This window comes from Emydura macquarii, unplaced genomic scaffold, assembly GCF_026122565.2.
Source record: "Emydura macquarii macquarii isolate MOO-44397 ecotype Brisbane River unplaced genomic scaffold, CSIRO-AGI_Emac_v2 contig_2473, whole genome shotgun sequence".
NCBI lineage: Eukaryota > Metazoa > Chordata > Testudines > Chelidae > Emydura > Emydura macquarii.
This window is the reverse complement of record NW_027132610.1, coordinates 39,326,213-39,352,972: the sequence shown is the minus strand read 5'-3', so window position 1 is coordinate 39,352,972 and position 26,760 is coordinate 39,326,213. Positions and strand designations below refer to the sequence as shown.

General features: G+C 36.3%; 1 protein-coding gene across 7 annotated transcripts in view; it reads right to left on the bottom strand.

Annotated features, from left to right (window-relative positions):
• Positions 1–26,760, bottom strand: part of LMO7 (LIM domain 7) — a 164,661-nt gene that overhangs the window by 11,558 nt on the left and 126,343 nt on the right. For 4 of the 7 annotated variants that reach the window (XM_067563247.1, XM_067563248.1, XM_067563251.1 and 1 more), the window contains 12 exons: positions 24,935–25,376; positions 23,832–24,146; positions 17,446–17,560; positions 14,955–15,116; positions 13,020–13,207; positions 11,417–11,477; positions 10,212–10,268; positions 8,111–8,136; positions 7,657–7,761; positions 4,264–4,356; positions 2,206–2,633; positions 694–759 (listed from right to left, as the gene is read on the bottom strand). In XM_067563247.1, the coding sequence (XP_067419348.1) occupies positions 694–759; positions 2,206–2,633; positions 4,264–4,356; positions 7,657–7,761; positions 8,111–8,136; positions 10,212–10,268; positions 11,417–11,477; positions 13,020–13,207; positions 14,955–15,116; positions 17,446–17,560; positions 23,832–24,146; positions 24,935–25,376 (2,058 nt within the window). The remainder of the gene's footprint in view (positions 1–693; positions 760–2,205; positions 2,634–4,263; positions 4,357–7,656; positions 7,762–8,110; positions 8,137–10,211; positions 10,269–11,416; positions 11,478–13,019; positions 13,208–14,954; positions 15,117–17,445; positions 17,561–23,831; positions 24,147–24,934; positions 25,377–26,760) is intronic. The other 3 variants (XM_067563250.1, XM_067563254.1, XM_067563249.1) reach the window with 2 other exon arrangements.

Sequence of the window (26,760 nt, the reverse complement as noted above, 5' to 3'; positions counted from 1 at the left end):
GGATGGGAGAGTTATGGACAGCAGATATTTTTACAGAGATGGGAAATTTATTATTTTTAAAGTTATTCCAACAATGAAAACTGGACAGAAAATACAACTGTGCATTTAAATGAACCAGTGGATTTGTAATTGTTGACAAAAAAGCTTCTACTTCTACTACAAGCGGAAAAAAAGGATAGCAAAAAACAGGCCTGGATTAAAACTAAATAAAAAACAGGTAAAGTTTAAATAAGGTAAAACTAAAAAGATGTGTACCATCTTCCTGATAAAATGAAGATGCAAAATTATCCCTCCCTGTCCCTGTTTTTATCTTTTATGTTGCACAGTTTTCTGTGTGGGAACCATGCTTTAATCTGTAGAACACATGACACAACCACAATAACAGTTGAAATTGTTTTCCAATTTCCTCAGTCCACTCCCACCCACACATTCACGTCCTTATGTTTCTTATCTCTCTTTATAGCAAGATCTACTGACTGAAAGATGTTCTATGTTACAAATGGAGTATGACTTGCAGGATCTTTGGCCACCTAGTTTCGTTAGGTGAAAGCTTAGCACAAGGACCGCAAAACAATATTGCTGGTAAGGACTCTAAACGGCATCACACCAAAACAGTTAAAATTTGATGTCAAATCTAAGGCTCTGTAATAAAAAGGAATTCTAACCTGCCTGGAGGTTAGGTATCATACTAACCTGTCAGCAAGAAAGTGGCCAGATGGATAGTCCAAGTTTTTAGAGACTTCATAATGGTCATAATGTCTATAAGCAAAAAATAAAATAAAAAAAATAATTAATCTTATTTAATATATTTAAATTAAATACCAAGTCCAAATTGCGAAAAGATGAAGAAATAAGGTACAAACAACAGATCCCTAGACGTACATAGTGAACTGAAATTCTAGGAGGCTCAGCTCTTGTTTCAGCTAGAAACAAAGTTGCATAACATACAGCTTTCAAAGATCTTTTATGAGCTCAGAGTCGAATCTACTGTCTAAGTGACAATATTGATCAACACTAACCTCTAAGCTCTAGCATTAGAGGAATATGTATATCTACTGTATGAATACAGCTTTTTGTGGGTAGGGATCATGTCTTCATACATGTTTGTATAGTGCCTAGCACAACGAAGCTACTATCCCAATTGGACCTGATAGTGGTGTTAATATTGTTAATACACGTAAAGTCCCAGTTCAGCAAAGCAGTTTGCACATGCGTAAGCCTGACCCTATTCAGCAAATCCTTAGAAGCACACAAGAGAAAAATACTTGTTTCTCTGATATTTTAGTGAGAGTGATACTTGTGTTACTTGTAACACTAGTAGGTAAAACATTTTCAGAAAGGAACGCTATTTGTAAATTAATGTGTGTCCCTTCCTCCCAATCTCTTTACTCTTTAAAAGAGACTGCTGAAAAAGGTAGTGGAAAGAGACGGTATGAAGTTAAATATATTTAAACTAGCTGGTTTTTAAAATGCTGTGGTATCTAAGCTAACATATTATCTCAGATACTGTAGCATCTTTAATCTACAATTAATAGAAACATACTGCTGTGCTGGTCAAAACTACTAAAAGATAACAGCAGTAAGTGTTTGACTTAGGAATGCAGACATACAGCTGGTAGGAAATAATTTACTCAATATTTCATTATAAATCTCTAGAGTTGTTGAACCACAGACTTGCAAATTCCTCATTAATGCTACATATTGTCAATAGAGCTAGGTGATAACCTGAGAAGTTTCAAGTTTTTGACCAGCTCGTATCAGTCACCGTCTTCACTTGTGTAAGCCTTTTGTACAAAAATCTATGAAAGCAGGTAAATAAACAAGTTTCATTAACAGACAAAACCACCAGCTTTAATTATGGGCCTGATTTTGCCACCCTTACAAACAGTGAATAGCAGTTTGTTCTGACACTCAATGGGAGGATAAGCGAAATAAGGTATCACTCAGTATAAGCAAGGATGATGGACCCTTATGTTTGACTGTTTGAGGTACAAAATGTGCATTGACAGTGCATGAGATATAGGTTTAGGCTGTAACGGAATACACTCCGCTTAGTGATTTCATGTCTGTCTTCTCTCTTTTGATATTCACAGAAACATATTTAATAGGAAATTTTTAATATGCACATATTTCAGGACATCTGCATTATCTTTGAAAATAAACTTTTGAAAAACAAAATGCATCTTTCCCATTTTGAGTGCAGACCTTCGGTACTGGGGCATCTGCACTGGTATCTCCCTTTCTTTTTCCACCCGCCGCTTCTGCTCCTCGGCCTCGGCCCGCCGCTTCTGCTCCTCGGCCTCGGCCCGCCGCTTCTGCTCCTCGGCCTCGGCCCGCCGCTTCTGCTCCTTGGCATACTGTTGTTCCTTTTCTTTCCGCTCTCTCTCAAACTCTAGTTCTTGGGCTTTTCTTTTCTGCTCCAAATGCAGGGCATCTTCCTCTTGAAGTCTCCTCTCCTCCTGGAGTCTCCTCCATTCTATTTCCTTTTCTTCCTCATTCTGCTGCTGTTCCCCCCACTCATGTCTTCTGTCTCCTTCAGGAAAATCGTCTTCTCTTATGTTTGTCCTCCAGCTAGAAATAGGTGGTGCATGTGCAGTTACAGATACTGTGTTTAAGGTTAGGACAGTCGGCTCCTGTAGGAGAGGAAAACAATGGTTTTAGAAACATAGTACAAGCTACCTATTTAGGTAACATTTTGTTTTGTGACCAGGGATTTGAGGGAAAGGATCTCAGGGGACTTTCAGTGAAAATGAACAGTGTGCTTCTTAGTTTACACTTTAGGGATGCCTACAAACAGGCTCCTAAAGTGGGAAGCTCCACTTTTTTTGCTAGGTTTGCTTACCCCTTTGCCTAGTCTTTCCAAAAGTGTCTACAGCTTTTATTTTTTAATACCACCTTTATGCATGAAACACCCAACCTATACTTAAACTTCAAGCCATCCCATCTCTTAAGTCCCTATTGAACACTCATTTCCTACACAATGCCCACAATACGTGAGTTAATGATTATTTATTCACTTTTCTCCTTATTTTATAGATATTTAGAAACAATCTTAACTGAACCACTGAGAGCACATATCTAAACTCAGGGTCCATGTAACTGTATTGATGTAACCTTCATCCTTCAACATCCCCCAGCATCTAGAATTGAAGAACATAAGAATGGCCATACTGGGTCAGACCAATGGTCCATCTAGCCCAGTATCCTCTCTTCCAACTGTGGCTAATGCCAGGAACTTCAGAGGGAATGAACAGAACAGGCAATCATCACGTGGTTCATCCCCGTCACCCACTCCCAGCTTCTAGCAGTCATTTCTGCCATTCTATTTTTCTTTGCACTCCTATGAAAAAGATCTTTGACTAGTTAGTTTGTTTCCATGTAGGAAGCAAAATAACCCTTTCAAATGAAGGATTAATATGTCAGCCCAGATCATACTCCCAGCACTTAAGGTTTTAAAGAAACTGGGCTTTGTACTGAAAGACAGCTTACCTGAGGGACACAAGCCTTGCTGTTTAAGTTACATGAGCTTTAGATCGGTTTTGTTTTCCTGTTTACCACGGTATAAACATAAATACACTTTTTGGTACATGTGACGGAGGATCTGATCTGATAGAGGACCAGAGAACAGTAATGCCTCTAAAGCATCCGGACAACCAGAATATAGCCTGTCCATCTTTGGAACAGACCATAGGCTGCAGCTGCAGAAGGAAGCAGCTAAAGAAACTAGAGACACTCGTGACATTTTAGGGTATATGAAAGACTCATCAGCAAAGCTGCAGTTGATTTCTTCTCTAAATTCCTCAGAGGTAGGATGGCTCAGCCCGAAGACTGCTATTTAACAAGGTACTTAAGCACTGAAGATAGGATAGTCCTATTGACTTCAATGGGACTATTTATAGGCTAGAAGTTGGGTACATACTTGATTACCATGCTGAATCAGGGCTGAAGTTGGCCATTTTCACTCTGGTCACAGTGATATTGTACAAGCTGGTAACAGGTTTTTAAAACAAAACATTTCTTGTGTTTGTACACCGTAGCTGCATATTGTCCTGCTGTCTCGCATGCATCTAAACCCAACTGATCACAAAAGTAAACCACCAAATTATAGACAGTTATTTTTATTTTAGGAGTATTGTATCTCTGCATTGGGCAAAGTGAGTGAGAGAACAAAAAAATCATTTGCATATTTATGTACCTACTTTTGCTACTGCTCAATAAAGGAACCATGAAAACCTTCAAGGTGAACAAACATCCATAGCCTACCTCATCTAAATATTTAGAACTCTCTCTTTCTGCTTCTTGCTGAGCCCGAAGCCATTCTTCCCTCAATTTTTCCTGCTCCCGTTTGTATTTCTCCTGGCACAAAGAGTAAAATTAAGTAAAAGCTATAGGAAAATATTAAAATATATTGTATTAACATGTATTAAAATGTAAATTAATATGTATTAAAATATTTGTTTTAAAATATAACCTTGTGCAGGCAGTACATCAAGTATAATACAAAAATAAGCAGCACAGAATTCTAATAGACCAGAGGTGGTGAAATCCTGGTCATAATGAAGTCAAAAGGAGTTTTGCCATTGACTTCAGGACAGCCTAAATGTCACCTTAAGCCTTAGAAGACCCACTAACCCATCTATTACATTCTCTATCTTATTTGTTTTTGGTTTAACTATTAAGTTACTTCTAGTAAGCTACAACAATATCAATCTTAACTATTTATGAAGAGACTAAAAACCTTAGCCTTGGTTACAAGTTAGTAATGAGATTCCTTAAAGATGACCTCTAAATGAAGTTTAAAGCAGCAGTTTAGTTTGGTTTGAATAAGCACCTGAATTTTTGGATGCTTGTCTAAACCAAAATCAAATTTTGAATATCTTTAGGATTTTCCCTTCACTGGTTTTATATGTGGTAAAAATTATACTGATGTAATATCATGAGTCATTATACTGGGCAGAGAATATAGATTCTAGTGATTTTTGTCTTTTCCATTCAGAACTGAGCAGATCTGAAAGAACATCCTAAGAAGAATTAATTTTAAGACCGTGAAAGCTCAGTTATTTAAATAAAAATTCATGAGTCTGAAAATATAACCCCCGTGGAGGAAAGTTTAGTGGCTTCCAGACTCCCAAATATTTGAAAAATAATTGTCCCTGGGATAGTGGAGAGAGAGATAGCATTAAAATTATGAGCTCTAGAGAGCAAGAGGAGCAGAGAAGCGAAGAGACTGATTCAGTGTCTGTATCTTTCTCTCTAGAACAAAATAGAAATATGCCAGGTTTCAAGTTCTGGAAGGCTAGCCCTGCAAAATTTTCCCAAGTCTATGACTTTCAATCATTAATTATATGCAGTGTTATTGTAGCCATGTCAGTCCCAGGATATTAGAGAGACAAGGTGGGTGTGGTAATATTGTTTATCAGACCAACTTACCTCACCCATTGTGTCTCTCTGATTATTAATAATTATTATATCTCCAGAAGCACCCACAATGTGGTAGGCACAGTACAAATACCTAGGGAGGCACAGGTCTTGCCTTGGAAAGATGAAGGGTAGGAAAAAACATATGTACAACTGAAGTGGTGATAAGCCATTTCTCAATAGTATAATGTTTTGTTTTCATACTGGGTTCATCATCACTCTTAACAGAGCTCCTGCAAGGTAAATTATACTCAGTGATACCTGTGCAACCCAATAGTCTTTGGATGGTTAATTAATTTGCATGTGTTACTGAGGGTATAATGAGAAGATAATGAGGCTGTACACATTATCTAAGAACAAAGGCCTCGATCCAGCAAAGCTCTTAAACACACACCTAACTTTAAGAACAAGTAGTGCCATTCAGTTAATTTGACTTAGACAACTCACATGATAAGTGCATTGCTGGATCTAAGGCTAAAATTTGCCCTGAAGAATCTCTCTTACTGGTGAGGTGTGAAGATGGAAACATCCCATCTCAATGCCAAAGCCCAGGCTGGGTTTGCGGGACTAGCAATTAGAAAAAATATTTATTTTGCTCATTCACTGAGCTACCTAGAAATGAAAATCAGTAAGAATGAACATGGAATTTCACAACACCGTTTTTAAAAAACCTCTTTTGAGGGGGAAGGGGAACAAACTGTACTTTAAGACTACTTTATTAACAGTTTTTTGTGGCCCACTCTCTAAAACTGGACATAAAGAACATGAAGCCTATTTTCTCCGGTTTTAAAACAAAAATACCAAGTCACTGTTTTCTGAGCCTTTGTACTACTCTGAAGAGTGACTGGTCCACTGCTAACTTGAAATATTGGGCTATACAATATCACGTTATCACAGATGCCTAATTCTCAATACAAACCATTACTGGAAATATTATTACAAGGGTAACAGTTTTTGTTGTTTTAATACATAGTAGTAGTATCCTAGTCTACACTAAATATTACATCCCATTGCTTAATTTTCAATCGTGACTGACATTCAGGAAAACTGGAAATGAAGGGGGTTACCTATTATAAAAAAATAAAACTTCAACCCAAATTAATGAAGACTAAAAAGTATCCTGTATAGTCCACACACAGCACTTAAAATTAAATTTATTTTTAGTTTGGCAAACTACAAATATGTATGAACTGTTCTTAAAATAAGCCTTCTTGAAATAAATGAAATTTCTCCTTCAGAATTATTTGTTTAAAACTAATCTGAAATCAATTAGCTGGGTTATGGACCTGTAAGTAGATCTGGTTGAAAAATCATTCTTTTGCCTAGTGAAAATCATGAACTATTTCTTTTTCATTCCAAGTTTTTTATTTGAATTTTTTGCAGGGAAAATTCAAAACAAAACATGGTATATCACATCAACATTTTGTTTCAATTCACCTTTCGAAACAGAACATTTTGATTTTCAGTTTTGGAATTTTTGGTGCATCTCCCACTCTGCCTCTCTTTCCCCCCCCCCCCCCCTTTGTCATTAATTGCAATAAAAACCCTGATCATTATTCATTTCATTTTTTACCCCTCCCTTCTTCTTTTTCCACTCTACCACCAACTTTGGAAAAGTTACAAAGGCTATATCTACACTGACGGCAGCAAAGTCGCCACCGTCAGATGGACTTATCTGGATCAACTGAGTGGTCAGTGATGACCCACTCAGTCGATCCAGAAGTCGACATTATATATCCACCCCTGCAAGTGGCATAGTGCTGCGTTGATGGGAACGCGGTTCCCGTCAGCGCAGTGAAGACGGTGCGCAGAAGAGAAGCACAGCAGTCGACAGGAGTTACACAAGTTCTTTGCATACTTTGCGTAACTCTCATCGACTGCCACCGAATTGCAGAGGTAAGTGTAGACCAAGCCAGAGGGATAAAAGGAAAAATTAAACTAACCCATTTTGTGTACATTTTCCAGAATTGGATAGGCTTTGAAAAGTAGCCTCTCCAAAGTCAAATGTTAATAATTATTAACAGTTATGCTGCTTTTATTCATAGATCTCAAAACACTTTACAAACTTGGATGAGTAGAATTGTCATTGTGCAAATGGGAAAAGAGAGGGTCACAGAAGTGAAACCACTCATCCAATGTTATACAGCTGGGAACCAGTTCTGGGTCTCCTGAATGGTGGTCCCCATCCTTCCCTCAGTCAAGGGAATCCTTGTCTATGAGTATGCAGCTAATCCATACCTGAAGTAAACGTTCCTGTTCTTTCTGCCATTTTTCCTGTCGTTTTCTCTCTTCTTCTTGGTCCCAAGCCCAACGACTAGAAGCATTAATAGATGGGACTGGGAGCTAAGACATCACAAAAAGAGGATGATTAGATGGACAACGAGAATATTAATCCACTGTCATTTTAAACACGTTTTTAGATATAAAAACATTTACCAACCTTAGCCAAACCTTAGAGCAATAAGAACTTGCAATACCATACTTAAAACAGTTAAATTGTAACCATTCTTACCAACTTTAAAAAAGAAGGTTTAAATTGACAATCTGGATAGGTGTCTGACCAAGTTAAGAACATGCAATATAAAAATAATCGGAACGTAAAGGCAGGGTTCCCTTAAATGGGGAAGCCCAGACAAACTAATAACTTCATCCATTAAATTCAGCTAATAAGCAGTTTGTAAAGAGTACTCACATCAGACATCGCAGACTCTGAGCCTCCTATAAGATTTAGGAAAGAGAGAAGAAACAGAAAAAACAAAAAAAATTACAATTATGTTCTGTTATGAGGTTTGTTTAAATATGGAAAGTTTTGCTTGTATGAATTCCAGGATATTATTTGTTTAAACTGTAAACCATACTTGTATCATTTGACCTTATTCCCTTTATTTAGATCAAGGAATCTTAGGCACCTTCAAACTAATACACATCTATCTGGGAAGTTGTTAAAAAGAGAATAACCCTATAACAGCTACAAATGCTTTCAGACACTACCTATAATTACTTGGTCTTGAATTAGCAGTACATCCCCAGCTGTAATAACAAAGGACTAATTACAGTTTTCCCATAGCTACTCTGAAAAAATAACTCAGTGGTGTTTCATAAAAAATAAGTTACTCCCTTAACCTAAGCGGTTTTGTTAGGATTCAGCTATACTGCTTGTATATTCAGGATGGTATAGTTAGAGAGTCACGTTTTACATGTATTAATACCGTCGTCGTCCCCCACACACACACATCCACAGAGAGTATGTTCAACTTTTCCAAACTTGGTAATGTGTGTCAGATATGATGATATTTGAAAGTTGTCACTCTAGCTCTTAGCTTATGCCACTGTGATAAAAAACCGCATCCAATACATTAATAAACTAAATACTAAGGGAAAATTGTGAGAAACACTGCCTTATGACTGAGGTTTTGTTTTTGTTTTTTAAAAAAAAAAAAAAATTCTTGTGCATTTAATTCTGTTATCCCAAATAACCAATAGTTCAGATGATGTTACTCACCTGCAAAATGTAATTGGGGGGAAAAAATTACAGGAAACCTATTATTTTCCTACATTGTAACAAAACATGGTAGAGAAAGATGTGCAAATTGTGTGTGTAAAAGTATCTAATGGCTCACAAGCCTTTATGTCAAATTAAAGAATGTTCATTTTTATATCAGTTATAGATCCTCAAAAACAGGAATTGATAATTAGTGATAACATTAAAGCTCCTTAAGTGAGACTATTAACACACCATATATTTTAACTATTAATACAATATGTACATGGACATTAATAGCATGCCTTACTATATGAAAAGATATTTTGCAAATGAGGGAAAAAAGACAGCATATAAAATAGTGCTATAAAATTCATTATACAAAAAACTGTAAGGAAACGTAAAATATTTAACCAAGGGAAAAAAAACTGTACCACCGTGACAGTTTGTCAAGATTTCATTATGTTTAAAAATACAAAGCAGAAATTTAGATGTGAACAGCACCAAGTGTGCAGCAGTGTTTCAGATGTCACTTGAAAAAGAGAACCACTCAAAGTGAATTCCTAGCTCCCCTAAAGTCTATGGCAAAACTCTACTGACTTCAATGAGTCCAGAAGTTCATCCTCAAAGTCTACAGCAAAATAGTGAAACATACAAAAACAGTTTTGAAGACAGTGTTAAATATTCTACATTAGTGAAAATATGAGATGTGACATGCAGAACACACCAGAGAAGCAACCCACAAAACCATGAGAGCTTTCTTTCTCTCTCTTTTTTTTTTTTTTTTGCACCTTAAAGAGCAAAAAAACCCCAAAAATATTTGTTTCAAAATTTGCATTGTGTTTTCTACGGCAGGTTATCCATTTTATTGTACTCTATCAATTTGGACATAAGTGTAAAGCAGCAGCTTTGAGTAAACTTCAATTTACTGTTAAATATTTTAACAGCTCATTAGCCTCTGCACTAAAATTGTGCTGGAAAGGTCAGTTTTAAGATGTTTTGTAGGTAATTGCAAACCTGAAACAAATCTGTTACTAGTGGGGAAGTGTTTTGAACAGCGTATCAGAGGTTTAAAAAGTTTTACAGACACAAAAGAACACACAAAGACCCATTACCACAAAGGTAGACCCATGAATTGTAACAACAACCTGATGACCCTGGGAAAAGAACGGAAATGGATTATGTTGCTTTGTCATGGTTGCAACAAACAATGCTGAAGAGACTTAGTACCCAGCACCAGAGACTTATTAGGAAGAATGTATAGTGGGAACAATTTCATGAAAGTACATGAAATGTTAGCTTTTTGTTTTACCTTGTTCAAAAAATTGTGACCGTCTTTTTAAGTTTTTCAAAGAAATAGGTTCAGATTCTATTTGAAAAATACAAAGAATACAAAGAAATCAATACGGTGCTGTCTAACTATGTATTTTTAATGACTATCACCACTTGATAACAAATGACATTCATCACATCTTTCCAATCTACAGTAACATCACTTGGAAAAACTGAAGGATAGAGAAAATCTAATCTTTTATTATAACAAATGCAGGGTTTTTTTAAGTAGGTTACACCACATAGAAATTAGTACTTTCTTTTAGTATAACTTGTACCCATCTACAGTAACAGTAGGTTGACCCACTTTGTGAGTGGCTGGAGATCTGGCAGCCCTGTTTTTCTTACCTAAGATCCCACCCAGATTTTAAAGGTCTTTCTGTAAAATATATCAAATTCAGATTCCTTGGCAACTCTTCTCCTCTGCCACTCTCCATTTAACTTTGAGTCAAACACAATATTCCTTTGCCTATGTATATATTTTCCTGTTCACAAGGTTCACCTATAATCCATCATGCACATCTACAATACTATATAATGGAATTGTGTAAGTAGTTCCCATTAGGGAATTAGAATTCTATCAGGAGGTTTAAGTGTCTGTTTTCCTTCACCTTTCTCCCTCCCCAAGGCTGCCTTTGTTAAAAGAGTCACTAACAGTTATGCCACAGAGTCAACAATATTCAGTCCAGACATCAAAAAAAAAAGTATCTTGAGTTGTGGCAAAACAGAGAGCTGGATGCTCTTCATCCCACATCTCCAGGAAAGATGTTGTAAGAGAGAGAAACCACATACTCCAATTCTTAAAAGGCAGAGGAAAGACCAACAATCATACTGCATCTTTCTGTATAACCACTATTGCAGAACGGATAGGAGGAGTTAAGTTTCTGTGTCTTCTTGTTTCTCTCCTCTTTTATCCCTACCATACAGGCCGTCCCCAACCAGTCATGCTGAGATCTAGCAACTTGTTATCGGTGCTTTGTTTGCACTTCTTAAACCATTCACTGCTCCCTGGAATAGAACTCCACGCCTTTCAGATGCAATTGGACCTACATACTACACTTGTTGCTTTCATCTTCTCAGAGCCTAATATTTATTTCACTGTACTTAAGTAGTAATATTTACAGGTATAATCTGTGTTCTCTCCTCCCTCTCTCACAATTAGCAGCTGAAATACTGGCAATTTACCTTTTTGCTCATTAGAGTGCAGATCTGCTTGCATTCCATTTATCGCTTTTACTTCAGTATCCTACAAATAGAAAACAATTTTAGTATAATTCCATTTTTTCATTGAAAGATATGAATCAAGTTTAACATTTCCTCCCATAGGAATTCCACACAGCTATGTCAGGTTGTTATAAATACTTCAGGTTAAAGAAAGTGTTTAAATCTTCTTGCATATGTTTTATATAATAAAAAGGCCATAGGCATTTGCTGGGACTAATGACCAGCTGTGAGCTGATGGTCTGAAAGGAACCAGAAATTCACCAGAAAATGCCATGGGCCAAAATGGTTACTTCTATACCCCCCCCCGTTTTGTTTATAAATAAAAGCACACATTTTGTTTCTTGGAAGGGCTGCATTAATTTAAACTGTCATTTGAAAACCCTTGTACTGGGCATTTCTAAAGAATTAATGCTCTGTAGGTGTTATAATAATAAAAAATATGTTCTGATTAAACTTTAAAACAGACTAAATTTTTTTTATTGATTTCACACTCATCTGGGGATACAATAGTCACTCAAAAATGTGTTATTGGCCTTAAATAACATCATCTCAATATTTGCAGTATCCTAAGTGTTTCCTGTAATAAGCATATGGAAGTAAAGGGAATACTGCAAACTCTGCAGTAACCTTCTCTAATGCAAAATTGGTAAATTTTTACGGGTGACCACTGCATGTACATAGAACTTAAAAACAATTCTATTTCACAAACAGTATGACGACAAAACCAAACTGTTCCTCTTTCCTTGCGTACTGACAAAAGCCACCAACATACATTCTGTAAAGATGTTCACACTCATTTTATTATGTAGACAGGAAGACCAAATGATATTATGTCATTCAGAATAAATAAGTAAACCTAAACTCTAGATGCTGGGGAGAATCAAACCCCTAGACTCATCTAGGGCAAAGGTGAATAAGGGAACATGCAGATTCTGTACTGGTCTGATGCGGACATCAACAGCAGCTTAGTGACTGCTCTAATTTATGCCAGTGGGGGACTGACAAAGCAGAGCTCCACTCCACTCCACAAAGTCCTCAGCCCATCCCTATCCTGGGATGAAAGTGCCACCTAGCACAAGAGCTGCCACTTCAAGATTTAGATCAATAGAGAGCTTTTCCCCACACAAGGGAAATCCTCCACTGGATACTTATGGCCAAAAAATGGCTCCTTTATGCCACTCATTCTGGAGAATGTGCCCCTATGTCTGAAACTACATCAGTGGTAAAATAATTTCACTATACCATACAGTCTGTGTATGTATGCAGAAATCAGTTACCTAAAAATGTAATTGTTACCAGAATAAAAATATTGCTATCTTGTCATTCTATAACTCTACACAATATTACACTAGTTTTGTACAGAAATAAATTAGACACTCATACAGGAATTAATATATTTAACTGAGATTCTAGTTTTCTAGTTAGAAAGCAAAATGAAAACTGCATTCCTGGAATTGCTACAATTACTCTCTTATTCCTCTTTGAGGCCTTAAAGCTTTTCCTTCATTTCTCCTTCCAACACCCAAACTCTCTCCTCGCCCCCCCTCTTCAAAAAAAAACTTACAGAATTTTGACAGCTGTTGAAGAAATCTCTTTCTGCTGATATGTTTGAAGAAGTGGTAGAAATGTGATCTCCAGAAGTCGCATCAATCCATTTATTTTCAGGTGTACCTACAATGTTGGTAGCCATACTGGTGAGATTGAGGATTTTATGCCTTACATATGGCAGGGAAGGCTGGTCTTTGCCCCAATCTGATTGGCACATGGAGATCAAGAAATGAATGTGGACAGAAAAGCCAAAGTATAAAGAACAAAAGTTAGTGAAAACACATTCACTTTTTTTTTAAATAAACAAGACATGAAGAGAGAAAGATGAAGTAAGTAGAATTTGTAAAGACAGGAAATGGTTAGGGCTTTTGTAAACAGACCACCTTCCCATAACAAGCAAGAGTTAGTCATAAGACAAGCTTGAGAGATACTAGCAAGTTTACTAAGATGCATTACATTAACATGGAGTCCTGTAGTTCAAAAGTACAAATACAGAAATTAATGCTCATTAAACGTTTTTTTTTACAACAATTTCATTGGTAAGGACAAGTTATCCCACCTAAAATCCTCAAGCCATAGGGGGGAAGTGATCAGTAAGCTGTGTTTTAACTGACAGATGCACAGCTCTTGGAGCATTATCTACAGCTTTTACAGGAGTACAATCCACCAAATTTGCCCCTGGAAATTTATGGGTGGATGTTCTAATCCACACCACAATTGATTAGACCACACAAGTAATGAGTTTTAAGTGGCAGACAGCACCTTCAACTGTATAGTACCATCTTAATTTCCAAGCAATTATTTTGGTTCAGTGCAAGAAAGACTGTTTAAACCAAAGCAGCAAAATGGGTAAGTGACAGTCTACCTACCCCTGGCCTAACCTCCACGTTTACCTCAATCAGGAATTCAGCCTAGGAGATGGACTCCCAAATCACCTTCCACTCATGCAGGAGATGAGTGTATAGATGATAAGTCTCTCAATCTATAGGAGACTTACAACCATTGAAAACTCCACAAATCAATCAAGGTCACTGCAAGAAGCCTCCTGGGTTTATCCCAAGAGCTGACCCCATTCCTAACTAGCTCTACTTGCACTAAGCACTTGACAAGTTGTGACCAACTTTTTTTTTTTTTTTAAACTAATAACCTATTCTACCTATCCCAATGCACAAACCTCCAGGCTCTAACGGGGAACGCAAAATACACACTGCACATCAGCCATACTTGGCCAGAGGGAAAATCCTTTCCTGATCCTAAAAAGGGCCAAGCCCACAGCATATTTGGATACGTGGCAAGACAACTACAAAACTCAGCAAAAATGTAAGGGTATGTCCATGTAACAGGGACAGAATGGTGCTACCATGAAGGAGGGAATGAACTAATCAGCTCTTACAGCCCTCCCCTGAATGGGCTGATCACAGTTCAGAGAAGCAATGGCAAGCGCTGCATCCTCCCTTCACACCAGCTGTGCATTTCACACACACATCCTCCATTCTGAGGAGGATGCAGAGTTATACCATGGAAGAGGAGCATTGCTGTCTCCCACAGATGCTAAGAAGGATCCTAGGGGTGGATATCCCTCGCTGGTTTGACAGAACTACCCTCCACCCCAACTGAGGTGGCGAGAGGGGGCATTTTCAATTCCTTTATGCGGTGTCCTTATGTATCTAACAAAATAATCTAGGACATATACATGCAACTATGCACTCCCTCAAAAATTAGACCAATGCATAATAGAGCAGTCATTAATTTAAGGTTAGACTTGCTAGTGAAGTTATCTGCAATACAAATCATATTAAAAAGAAACCCAGAGTTGTGTTTAATAAAATAGACACACTAACAAAGCACTCAGGTTCAGAAAAGGAGTTACTGAAGCAAGGACTACAGGCCTCAAACCCATCAGAGCAACTTCACCACAGAAAAAGCTTATTCACATTGTGAAACAACTCACCATTATTTCCATATCGTCTAACATCCATAACCAAGTTTCCAGTTTCTAGTGCACTGGCCATGGCTTCCTCCCACTGATTATGGTCCATTTGTGAAATCTTTGTGCCGTCAACAGCAATGATTTCATCATCTACTTGCAGCTGGCCAAAATCTGCAGTGCTACCTAACAGATCAGACAAAAAATACCTCATACCAATACTTCTATCACAGTAATGACGGGGAAGTGGCTATTCAGTTTGTTTCCCTAAAATAATGCTTACAGCCAGAAATTTAAGTAAAGTTTGTAAAACTTGCTATTGTTCACTGGCCTCTCTAGGGTATTTAACGTTGGGCATCTTGGTTATTGCAGAAGTACTACTTAGAGCTGTGGAAGTTGGAAGAGAATAAGAAACTTTCAGATTTGCATTTCATCTTGCAGCTAGCCTACCAAAATTCTTGCTGCCCTTTTCTCGCTAGCCTAGATCTTAGAAGCAAGACAGTGCAGGCATCCCATCCTGATACCTGTTGCTAACGGTAAGCCGAATTTTAACTGATGCTGGGACATAAATGGATCTAACATGTAACAAGATTATGAATGCTGCAGGATTTGCTATGTAATGATTTGTGGATATTGATGTCAGAAAAGTATGAACACTTCAAGTGAGCAGGTCAGTGAGGTACAGTTATTCCATGTTGTGTTAGATGACTTTCCTGAGTGAATGCATTGATTTAACTTGCATTAGAGTTAGTAGTATGTTTATTATATACCCATATTGCTTGAAGTCAATAGGAAGTATACAGGAAAGCAATACAATTGCTTCCCAGGTAAGAATACAATGGGGGACCGCTATTAGCTTTAAAGACCGTGGGTGCTTGTAAACCTTGTTTTGCCGTCCAGGGAACTAGAGATCAAAAGACTTGACTGAGCTAAAATCTGGCTTCAAGGTGAGTAGTGTGCTTCTGCTCAACTGGAGTAGCAAAAGACTGCATGGATTGCATATCGGAAAAACCTGGACTCTCAAGTAAGCCCCCAGGAAAGAAGTTGAAGAATTCAAGGTCACACAAATCTTCCTAGACCACCATCTGAAGGTAACATATCCAGACATGGTAAAATTAAAATATTTCTGATTTACACTAATGAGCATATATGTAGAGATAGTCCTTTGCACAGAATAACTGATGTAAAATAGACAGTGAAAAATGTAAATTGCTTTTTGAATAAAGCAATTATCAATTGTTTTAGCCTGTTTTATCTGGAAGGAGCAAACCATGATTAAGAGTGATTTAAAATGAGGTCTTAGCTTTCATTTTAAAGTCCACATGTAAGGTGATAGTTACACAATTATTTTTCTCTCTGTGAAAAGAAATGCAATGAAGTGCCAGCCCAATGTGAAGTTTCCAATAGGTGTCTTTCTCTGCTCAGGTTTAAAACTTGTTTTATTGTAAGGCAATCTTTTAGTTGTAACCAAGGACATTACTGAATCTGGGGTGAATATTACTGAAAAATATCAGTGTACTCTGTAAGACTTGACAATTTATAGTTTCAGGGGACGAGGGTTAGATAAACAATTTATAGCTGAAATTTTTAAAATAAATAAAAATGTAATAAAACAAAATTTAATTTGTTCTTTAAAACAAACTACAAGAAGCTTAGAGATATTGATTAGAGTAAGATTCATTACTACAGGAAAAAAATGGATTAATCCTGGATATTAGTAAATATCTGAAGATAATTGAACTATAATTGTGAGAATTTATTCCAACACCAAATGAAACTCTGCCCAGCTCATTTTTGTTACTTCAATAAAAAAAATTTCATACAGATAAAGAATGTAAAATATTACATTATCTAAATTAACGTAGTGGAAGAAAGTAAACCTGAAATTTAAAAAAAAAAATCTGCTCACAATAATCTCTCTTATGCATCTGTCTCTATAGGTTGTAAGAAGTGACATCTTTTAAAATATATTCCAAGAAAAGAGCAGTCTATATTTTATATACATGCCCCTGTGACATCCATAAATAAGTAACTGCATTTAACAGACATTATGAAGCCTTAGAATGATGTCTGGTAAATAAATCAGAATTTACACCATTGCTATGGATTTTAGATTTCTTTGCTTCAAAATACACTTTCTAATATTTCTAATTAAACCAGTTTTAGTGGATGAGGATACAAAGGAATCATAGCATATGTAGTCTTTAACAGTCAAATACTGTTTTCTTTCTACTTTCTTTCCATCTAAACTATTTGGAAGATTTTCATTCATCATTAAAATTAAATGCTTTTGTCTAGCAGACATTGTACTCACTCAATGTACCTATATACCTATAAGATACCTCTGTTACCTATTTTCTGTATTACTGCATCTGAAGAAGAGAGCTAAGTCTCTCAAAAGCTTATGTCTGCAAATATTAAATTTGTTAGTCTTTAAAGTGCCACAGAACTCTCGTTGTCTTCAATGTAATCACAGTAAGAGCAAAATTCATAAAAGGGTTAAATGTTAGTTTACCTTCTTCAACTCTCTGTACAAAAACCCCAGAAGGTTTCCAATTTGTTGTGAACCCAAAGTTGCGACTGTTACCAGGTCTCTGGTTTAAACTGATTCTCATTTCACTGTACTGGTCCTGAAAAATAAAACATGACACTGCAATATCTGGTGTCACAGGCATCTACATGAAGGAAAGTTTATCCACTAAATAAGTGAGGCTCCTCACAATGTACATTTTAATTATCTATTAACGGACTATAAAGTAGTTTTCTTTGTAGATCACGTTAACTACGTTTTTTACTTACATAATGAAGTTTTAAAGGTTACACAAAAGATATTTAGCGTACACTGTGTGTAGATATGTACATTTAACTGCGTGTAGATATTATTACATTCATGATAGCATGCTGCTTAGTGCAAAATGCATAGGAATCGGAAGAGTGTGACACCCATCAAAGGCCAAGCTGACAGCTAGTTTACACGAATTATATCTCAAGAGACCAATTTATTAAATTAATTATGAGAGATTTGAAGAAATGGAAACCCTAAAATGGATTTTCATATATAATATAATATAGGTAACCTGTAAAATTAACTGCCTCATGAGACTGAACCTAGCTGGAATGTGAAAAAGCTGGATAACTGACTCATTTAATCTATAATTATGCATACTAAGGCAGGGGTAAGCTATGCTCCTTTCCTGTACCCAATCCTGTAAAGGGATATATTAGCATAGACCACTGCCTCTGGTGGAGTTTTAGTGAATGGGTTCTGAATGGACACAGGGATCTTAAACTGTAATCAAATTACTGGAACAGCTCAGAAACCACAATTCCCATTCCATGGCAAATTCTGACATTTTGAAATTTACCATGAAACAAAAATTCTGAAAAATTCAACTCAGAACTATCAAAACAAATTATTTCATTTCGATATTGAAACACTAATATAATGTAATGTAATATGATAGAATATAAAATCTGAAACAAAATTAATTGACATGACAGAAGTCAAAGTGAAATATGTTAACAACATTATCAAAATGAAATGTCACGATTTTCTTATTTAGACGCTTCTTGTAGAAAATGTGGTTAAAATGGACATTTCCACAAAACAAGTATGTTAATGCTAAACCCTATGCTGTGGCAGAGTAGCCCATTTTTTGCCCAATATAATAGAAAGATCTGCATAATTCCTGGACTTTCTACACTGTTCTGAGCAGCAACGGTCCTCAAATCTCCAGCCATATGTTTACAAATTTGGTTATCATAATTTCTGGCCTCTACCCTCATCATATCACTGTCTAACTCTGCACACATTAATATCAAAACAATTCAGACTGAGGAATTACTCTACTTAGTGATAGGAAAGAAGAGCTAAATTTGAATAAGCAAGGCGGAGCAGGGAAAATATAAGTGAGGAATAAGACTGGGGGGGTGTGGGGGGAAGAGAGGGAAGTGTTACAAGCATAGGGAACCATATGGTTGGGCAAGTCTGAGGGCAATAGCCAATTAAGCAGAGGGGTTTACAATAATCAGAGCCCAGGGTGCAGACAAGAAACATACTGAAATACACTAATATGAGATTTCTTCCTCTTTATTCAGTACTATTTTTGGCCAATAAAGTCACAAAACACTCACAGTGCATGAGCCCAAGATAGACTAATAATTAACTGAGAAATATTTAAGATATAGCTCTTATAAACCAGTAAATTACCTTATACAAAATAGGCATTTACTTTTCTTGTTATACAACTGATCTCACTAAATATAAATAGAACATTATACTAAAGCGTATATATAGTGTATTGAGTAAATTCAATACAGTATCATATATTAAGTAAGCTTTTGGTTATAAAATATTCCACGAATGTAGGATGGATAAAAATCAATATTTTCATATAAATTAAATATTTTTTCTTTTCAGAAATAAACTATTTAAATTAAATTTGAAATTATGACAACATCTGTTAAGCCTAAAGTTACTATGATTTGTTAAAATCGTTTAAAATAAAAAAATATTAAGCAGTACATATTGGCTGTCAAAGTTTTAAATAAAAATCAAACTGCTGAACTGGTAGAAGTCACTGGCTAAGCACTGGAATCAGAAAGTTTGTTGACGGGCTAAACCAGCATGAGAGAGCAGAAGCCTTTTCTTCAGGTGCAGAAAGAATATTTTCTTCATTTCAATTTGTTCAGCTGAATGACCAATCAAAATATAGGAAAGCTTGTTGTCATCCTCTAATAAATGGATTAAAATTAGGTGCAAGAGAGTGAGATCTACAAGTTCTAAAGTCTTGAAGAACATGGTGACCAGAAACAATCACTTCAATTTACTAAATATAGATACTAATGTCCTTTGTTCAATAAATCAGTTCGTTTTAATGCAATATGTGTTGATGAAGAAAAAGGTTTATATATCCAGCATATTTAAAACAGTTTTATTTAACAAATTTTATGCATTTTATTGAATTCCAACTTCCTTGCAAATGAATCTACATAAGAATGGCCATACTGGGTCAGACTAATGGTACATCTACCCCAGTATCCTGTCTTCTGACAGTGGCCAATGCCAGGTGCTTCAGAGCGAATGAACAGACCAGGTAAACATCAAGTGACTTATCCCCTGGCATACATTCCCAGCTTCTGGCAAACAGAGATTAGGGACACTTCAGAGCATGGCTTTGCATCCCTGCTCATTCTGGCTAATAGCCATTGATGGACCAATCCTCCATAAACTTATCTAGTTCTTTTTTAAATCCTATTACAGTTTTGGCCTTCACAATATTCCCTAGCAAAGAGTTCCACAGGTTGACTGTGGCTTGTGTAAAGAAATACTTCCTTTTGTTCATTTTAAACTTGCTGCAACTAATTTCATATGGTGACCCTAGTTCTTATGTTAGAAGTAAATAACACTTCCTCATTTCCTTTCTCCACACCAGTCATGATTTTATAGACCTCTATCACATCCTCCCTTTAGTTGTTTCTTTTTCAAACTGAATAGTCCCAATTTTATTCCTCTCTCCTCACATGGAAACTTTTCCATACCCCTAATCATTTTTGTTACCCTTTTTTGTACCTTTTCCAATTCCAATCTCTCTCTTTTGAGATGGGCAATCAGATCTGCACACAGTATTCAAGATGTTGGCTAACAATGGATTTATAAAGAGGCAATATGATATTTTCTGTCTTAATATCTCTCTCTTTCTTAATGGTTTCCAGCATTCTGTTAGCTTTTTTGACTGCTGCTGCACATTGAGTGGATGTTTACAGAGAACTATCCACGACTGCAAGATCTCCTCCTTGAGTGATAACAGCTAGTTTAAACCCCATCATTTTATTTGTATACTTGGGATTATGTTTTCCAATGTGCTTTACTTTGCATTTATCAACACTGAATTTCATCTGCCATTTTGTTGCCCAGTCACCCAGTTTTGTGAGATCCCTTGATAACTCTTCGCAGTCTGCTTTGGACTTAACTATCTTGAGTAATTTTGTATCTTCTGCAAATTTTGTTACTTCACTGTTTACCCTTTTTTCCAGATCACTTGTGAATATGTTGAATGGTACTGGTCCCAGTACAGACCTGTGGGGGACACCACTATTTACCTCTCACCATTCTGAAAACTGACCATTTATTCCTACCCTTTGTTTCCTATCTTTTAACCAGTCACTGATCCAGGAGAGAACCTTTTCGCTTATTCCATGACAGCTTATTTTGCTTAAGAGCCTTTCATGAGGGCTATCAAAGCCTGTCTGAAAATCTAAGTACACTATATCCACTGGATCACCCTTGTCCACATTCTTGTTGACCTTCTCAAAAAATTCTAGTAGACTGGTGAAGCATGATTTCATTTTACAAAACCATGTTGACTCTTCCCCAACAAATCATCATGTTTATCTATGTGGCTGATAATTCTGTTCTTTACTATCGTTTCAACCAATCTGCCTGGTATTGAAGTTAGACTTACTGGCCTGTAATTGCTGGGATCGCCTCTGGAGACTTTTTTTTTTTTTTTTCCTAAATTGTCATCACATTAGCTATCCTCCAGTCAACTGGAACAGAAGCTGATTTTAATGATAGGTTACATATCACAGTTAGTAGCTCTGCAATTTCACATTTGAGTTCCTTCAGAGCTCTTGGGTAAATAACAGTGGTCGTGGTGGCTTATTACGTTTAATTTATCAAATTTGTTTCAAAACCTTCTTCAATAATACCTCAATCTGGGACAGTTCCTCAGAACTGTCACCTAAAAAGAATGGCTCAGGTTTGGGAATCTCCCTCGCATCCCCATCTGTGAAGACCAATGCAAAGAATTGATTTAGTTTCCCTGCAATAGCCTCATCTTCCGTGAGTGTTCCTTTAGCATCTCAATCGTCCAGTGGCCCCACTGGTTGTTTAGCAGACTTCCTCTTCTACTGTACTTAAAAAAAATTTTTTTTTTTTTACTGTCACTAGTAAATAAGAAATGCATCATTCACCATTTTCTATCATAATACAAAGTAACAATTGAGACTCTGAATAAATGTATATTAAGTTGTATAATTACGTATATAAATGTGTATCGACAGTGTATCCTCCTAGTTAGCAAAAAAACACCTAATTTAGTGTATAGACTAGATTTATATGCATATTAACACGTTTTGATATGCAAATAACTAGTGAGAATCAATTTCTCTTTAGGATAATAACTAAAAAACACAAATGCAGAACAAGTTTAAACTTGATTTAAATTGCTTAGATTTAAATCCATCCAGCCCGCAAGAAGGTCTCATCTATTATTTTAATCTCCTCAATCTGAAGATGTGTTCTCCCTCCTTAAACCCAGCTGTCAACAGAAGGGCAGTCCAGCTCCATGCACTGAACTGCACCATTTGGACAGGTCCTCCCCAAAGCCTGCTGTGCTCTATGAACTCCACAGTAATGGGTCAGTGTTTACGGTGATTCCAATCTCTCACTTGGCTATGCGATGCTTTACCGGTGCACAGGTGGATCTCTCAATTTGTGGGAAAAGAAGTTCCCACCCTAACCATAGCTCACTGTATAAAAAAAATTAAATTCCTCTTTTGACAAGCAGGAGAGTTTAGCATCACATACCCGATAACCAAGCCCCAGCTAGGCTCTGTCTGAGTTTTGGTACACTGAACAGAATGAAATCTGTGCCAGAAAATGTTGCTTGCATTCAGCTCACGGGCCACAAAAAAGGAGTGTATCTAACCTAATATAATTCCTACCAATTCCAGCAACTACTCCTCTATCATTTTACTGCAATGTACTGAAGCCATCTCCTCCTACACGCAACAATCATGCTGTCAGAACTGTTAATTAAATAAAGTAGGATGACAGGCCAGGTAGCAGTAGTAGGAGTCTGTAAACTGAAAAATATTTCATTTTAGAATTGGTTTTAAAAAAATAAAATGTTCAAAGTAATATTGACAAAACTATTTTCAAACAAAAATAGAGGAGGAAGTGATTGCACCGACTGGAATTTAGGGTCCTGTATTTTCCCTCCAACAGCTGCTATAATTCCTATCCCCAGCAGCATAAAGATTGTAGAAAATGTGACTCCCAGCATAGTCTTGGGAGTTAGTGATGCTGTCAACTATTGCAGGAAGCTACTGACAGCTGAAACTATTGATATTTGGTTTAAATTTGAAACAAGAGACTGAGGGCAGGAAACAGCAGTCAGCAGCCGCAGGATTATGGCACCTTACATGCCCCAGAGCTCTGAAAGTAGAACACAAGACCTAACTTCTTAATAGAAGCTGGAAACCTTCCATTAAACAGCCAAATATTGAGGAAGTGATTTATTTTTAAAAGTAATTAGTGAATACAGTCCGACTAAACCAAACAGAAGAATTACTGAAGAAAACCTGCCTCAAGCCATTGTAGTAAAAAGTGAAACCTGGAGTGATGATTAGCACATTTAAAGGGCAGATTTTCAGAAGCTGGCATTGATTTTGCCATCTCAAGTTTGAGGGTGCAAATAAATGCTAGTGCAACTCACCTAATTAAACCCACAAATCAGATTCTTCAATGTCCTAGTGACCTTAATTGCTGCTGCAAATAATTGAGGGTACAAAAATAGAAACCTGTTTAATGCTAAATTGAAAATGTGGCTCCATTTATAAAAGAAACAGAGACAACTCTGTCTGTTCAAACTCATAACAGAGAAAAGAGATCTAGAAAGATCGTAGTAATAAAAAAAACAAACTAAACAGGGCAAGTATTTCTTTTTTCATATTCCATAGAAAAGAGAATTTCTTCTTACATTAAATGGCTTATTTGTTTCTCTGAATAGCTCTCTTATTAGTGAAGAATGCTAGTCTAAGGTTTTAATAATGTTTGTTCACACTGCCCTGTTATTACTAGGTTACTGTGGGTAACTATATACTTGCCAAACTCACCTGTGACATTGAAACCTCCGGCTCTGGCAGGCTTCTTATTTCTGCAGAAGACGCAACTGTAGTAGGGTCAGGAGGAGTATAATACTCTGATTTAAAACCAGAGGACACTGCATCTTGGTATTGGGACGTAGCAGAGGTTATCAATGTAGGAGACTCTGCTTTTGTAACCCTTTCCTTTTCCTCCTCACCACCAGTCAGTGCATCTCCAGAGAGAAGTGGTCCTGCTTCCAGTGCTGAAAATGAATTGCTGGTGACCAAAGTTTGAGCACTCTTGGCTCTATTTACTTCTCCATTATAATTCTGGGCATCATCCACCTAGAATAAAAAGGTGGTTGTTTATATAGGCACATGCTGATTTTTTTTTTTCTGGTTAAAGCATAAAATCCATGACTTTGGTTCTCAGCAAACTAAGTGGAACACGTCTTGAAAGATCAGCCATATAAGTTTTCTTATCTCTCTCTCTCCATCCATCTTTTCAATGCAATTTCCACCCACCACACTCGCTACCCAGTTATCCCTCTCAGATGCATGTGAGGAGGATAAGTAATTCTGGTTTGGATTTAAAAGAAATGCTTTTAAATAAAACAACATGCTTTTAGAGACACATTGGTTTCAAAATAAAGTCAGCTAGGGAATTATGAAAAAGATAATACAATTTCTGGAGAAATTCTGATTACCCATATTAGGTTTTATTAACCACATATTAAGGGACAGATGCTCAGCTGGTGTAAAGTTGTCCTCATTCCATTGATTGATAGAATAACAATTTACATCAGCTAAAAGTATAACAATGCTAAGCAAGTTTCAGAAAAATGTACTGATATGTCAGTAAGTTTTCTGGCAAGAAAACATGAAATCTTACCCAAAAAATTACTGTACCAATATATTTATCAGACATTGAGGAAACAGATGATCATTTTAAATACATAAATATCAGCAATTGTTTAAACCCTGACAGTATTATCTGCTCCATTGTGAATACATCCTTTGTTACACAGCAGCAGGTAATTTAAAACTAATGCATAAAAAAGTCAAAACAGCTATTGGATTAATTATTCAAGATAGTAACATTCACAAACATTAAGGAACAGAAGGAATTTTACCGTAAATGATCTGGGAAGGGATGAGATTCCTCTTGAGTGGACACCAAAAGGTCTTGGTGTAACCACAGATGTTAACCTAGAGGTATCGGTTTTCTGGTAACTTCTGGGGAGAGAAGCTGAAATCCGAGCTGACCCCATTTGTGCATTCGCTGAATGGTGAGTAGACAAAGGGGCTGAGCTCTGTTCTTCTGACAGGCTTTTAGATGGAATTTGAGTTTCAACTCTTGCACAGATCTCTGGCTTTTGAGAGTTCTCTTTACTGGTTTGTGCAGCATACACTTTTTCATTCTCCTTAAAGCTGTAACTGGCATCTTTTTCGACAAGGTAATCTTTTGCTACTGATGGTCTAGAAGGTGCTTGTTCTTCACTGAATACATCATCTGATGAATACATCCGCCGGCGTTCACTTTTTTGCTGGATGATCTCTTGATCTCTGTTCTCCCTAGGGAGGCAGAGAACTCATTAACATACCAAAAGGAGTGACCTGGAGAATATGTGGACTTTAAGAAGTCTTTCAGCTATGAAATGCTCAAAGCAAAGCTTGAAACTATGAAAGACTTCCTGTTTAAATGAAAAATTAATCTACCGCTAATAAAAAATTCAAATAAAAATTATGTTTTCTCTTTCCACATATTAAAATGACTAATGATAGTCTCAAGTTATAAACTGTTATGCCAAGAATCCCCTTTTCCCTGAGAAAGCAATACAACTAGTTCACTTAAAAATGCTTGAACGGCTAGGTTTTTATTTTTAGGGATTTGTTTTTTAAATCTTACTTTATTTATTTTTTGGATGTCAGACAAGGGATGGATGTCTATTTAGACTTGGTAGGTTGGAGGCACTTTGAAAAGTGTAAGCCAAACTCTATAGTTCTACTGATCTAGCTACTGTACTAGAATGCTATACCAATTTATAGAGAAAGCATTTTTAGGTGTTTGCTAGCGCTCAAGTTGGGGCTTGGTTCCTTGCCGTGTACTTTTCCTTGTACTGTGAAATGAGACTAAATATCATTTAGAAAAAAGTTTTTTTTTAAATTTTGGTAATATTGCTCTTAAATAAGAGCATCTGTGTTTTGTTACTGAACAAGATGTCATTTCTAGTCTAGAAATAAAAGCAAACAATGGAAAATAAAAGTTACTGAAACTCAAAATATATTTATGTTTTTAAAGGATCCTTTAAATTTGATTTGTAAATGTATGCAGCATGTACTCACACACCCACCCCCATTGATTTAAAAATGAGAGAGTCAATGCATTTATAAAACCACTACCTATACAGCAAATGGTGTTGTTACTCAATTTACTTTCTACTCATTTAGAAAGAAAGTCTTAAAAATATTTGCATTCTGTTCATTCTGTAAATACCAGAAGGATTCATATAGTAACAGCATAAGGGAAGTTCAAGTGAAATCTTAATCCTGCTGTTTTGCAATATAAACAAAAGCCCTGGCTATGTTTACTCATAATGGCTAAAAAAGAATTTCAACTGCAATACTAAAGCAAAGAAAAATAGAAATGGCCAGAGTAAATCAGACTAACAAGATTATTCATTTTAGACAAGTTGTACTAATTGTTTTTGACTTGTTTAAAAATATACTATTAAAGTGAATTAAGTTTGATTTCAAAGCAAAACCTATTCCTACTGTGTTTCACTCTGTAAATTATATTTTACTTTACTAACTTATTTAACTTCCATTATAAAGAGTTTACTAGTGTCTGTCTTTCAGTTGTTTAGAGTTCTGCATTATATAAATGGACCCATTAAATAGTCCAATAAGGACTAGCTTTATCAAAGTATATTCTTCAAAAAAGGTTTACTAAGATAGT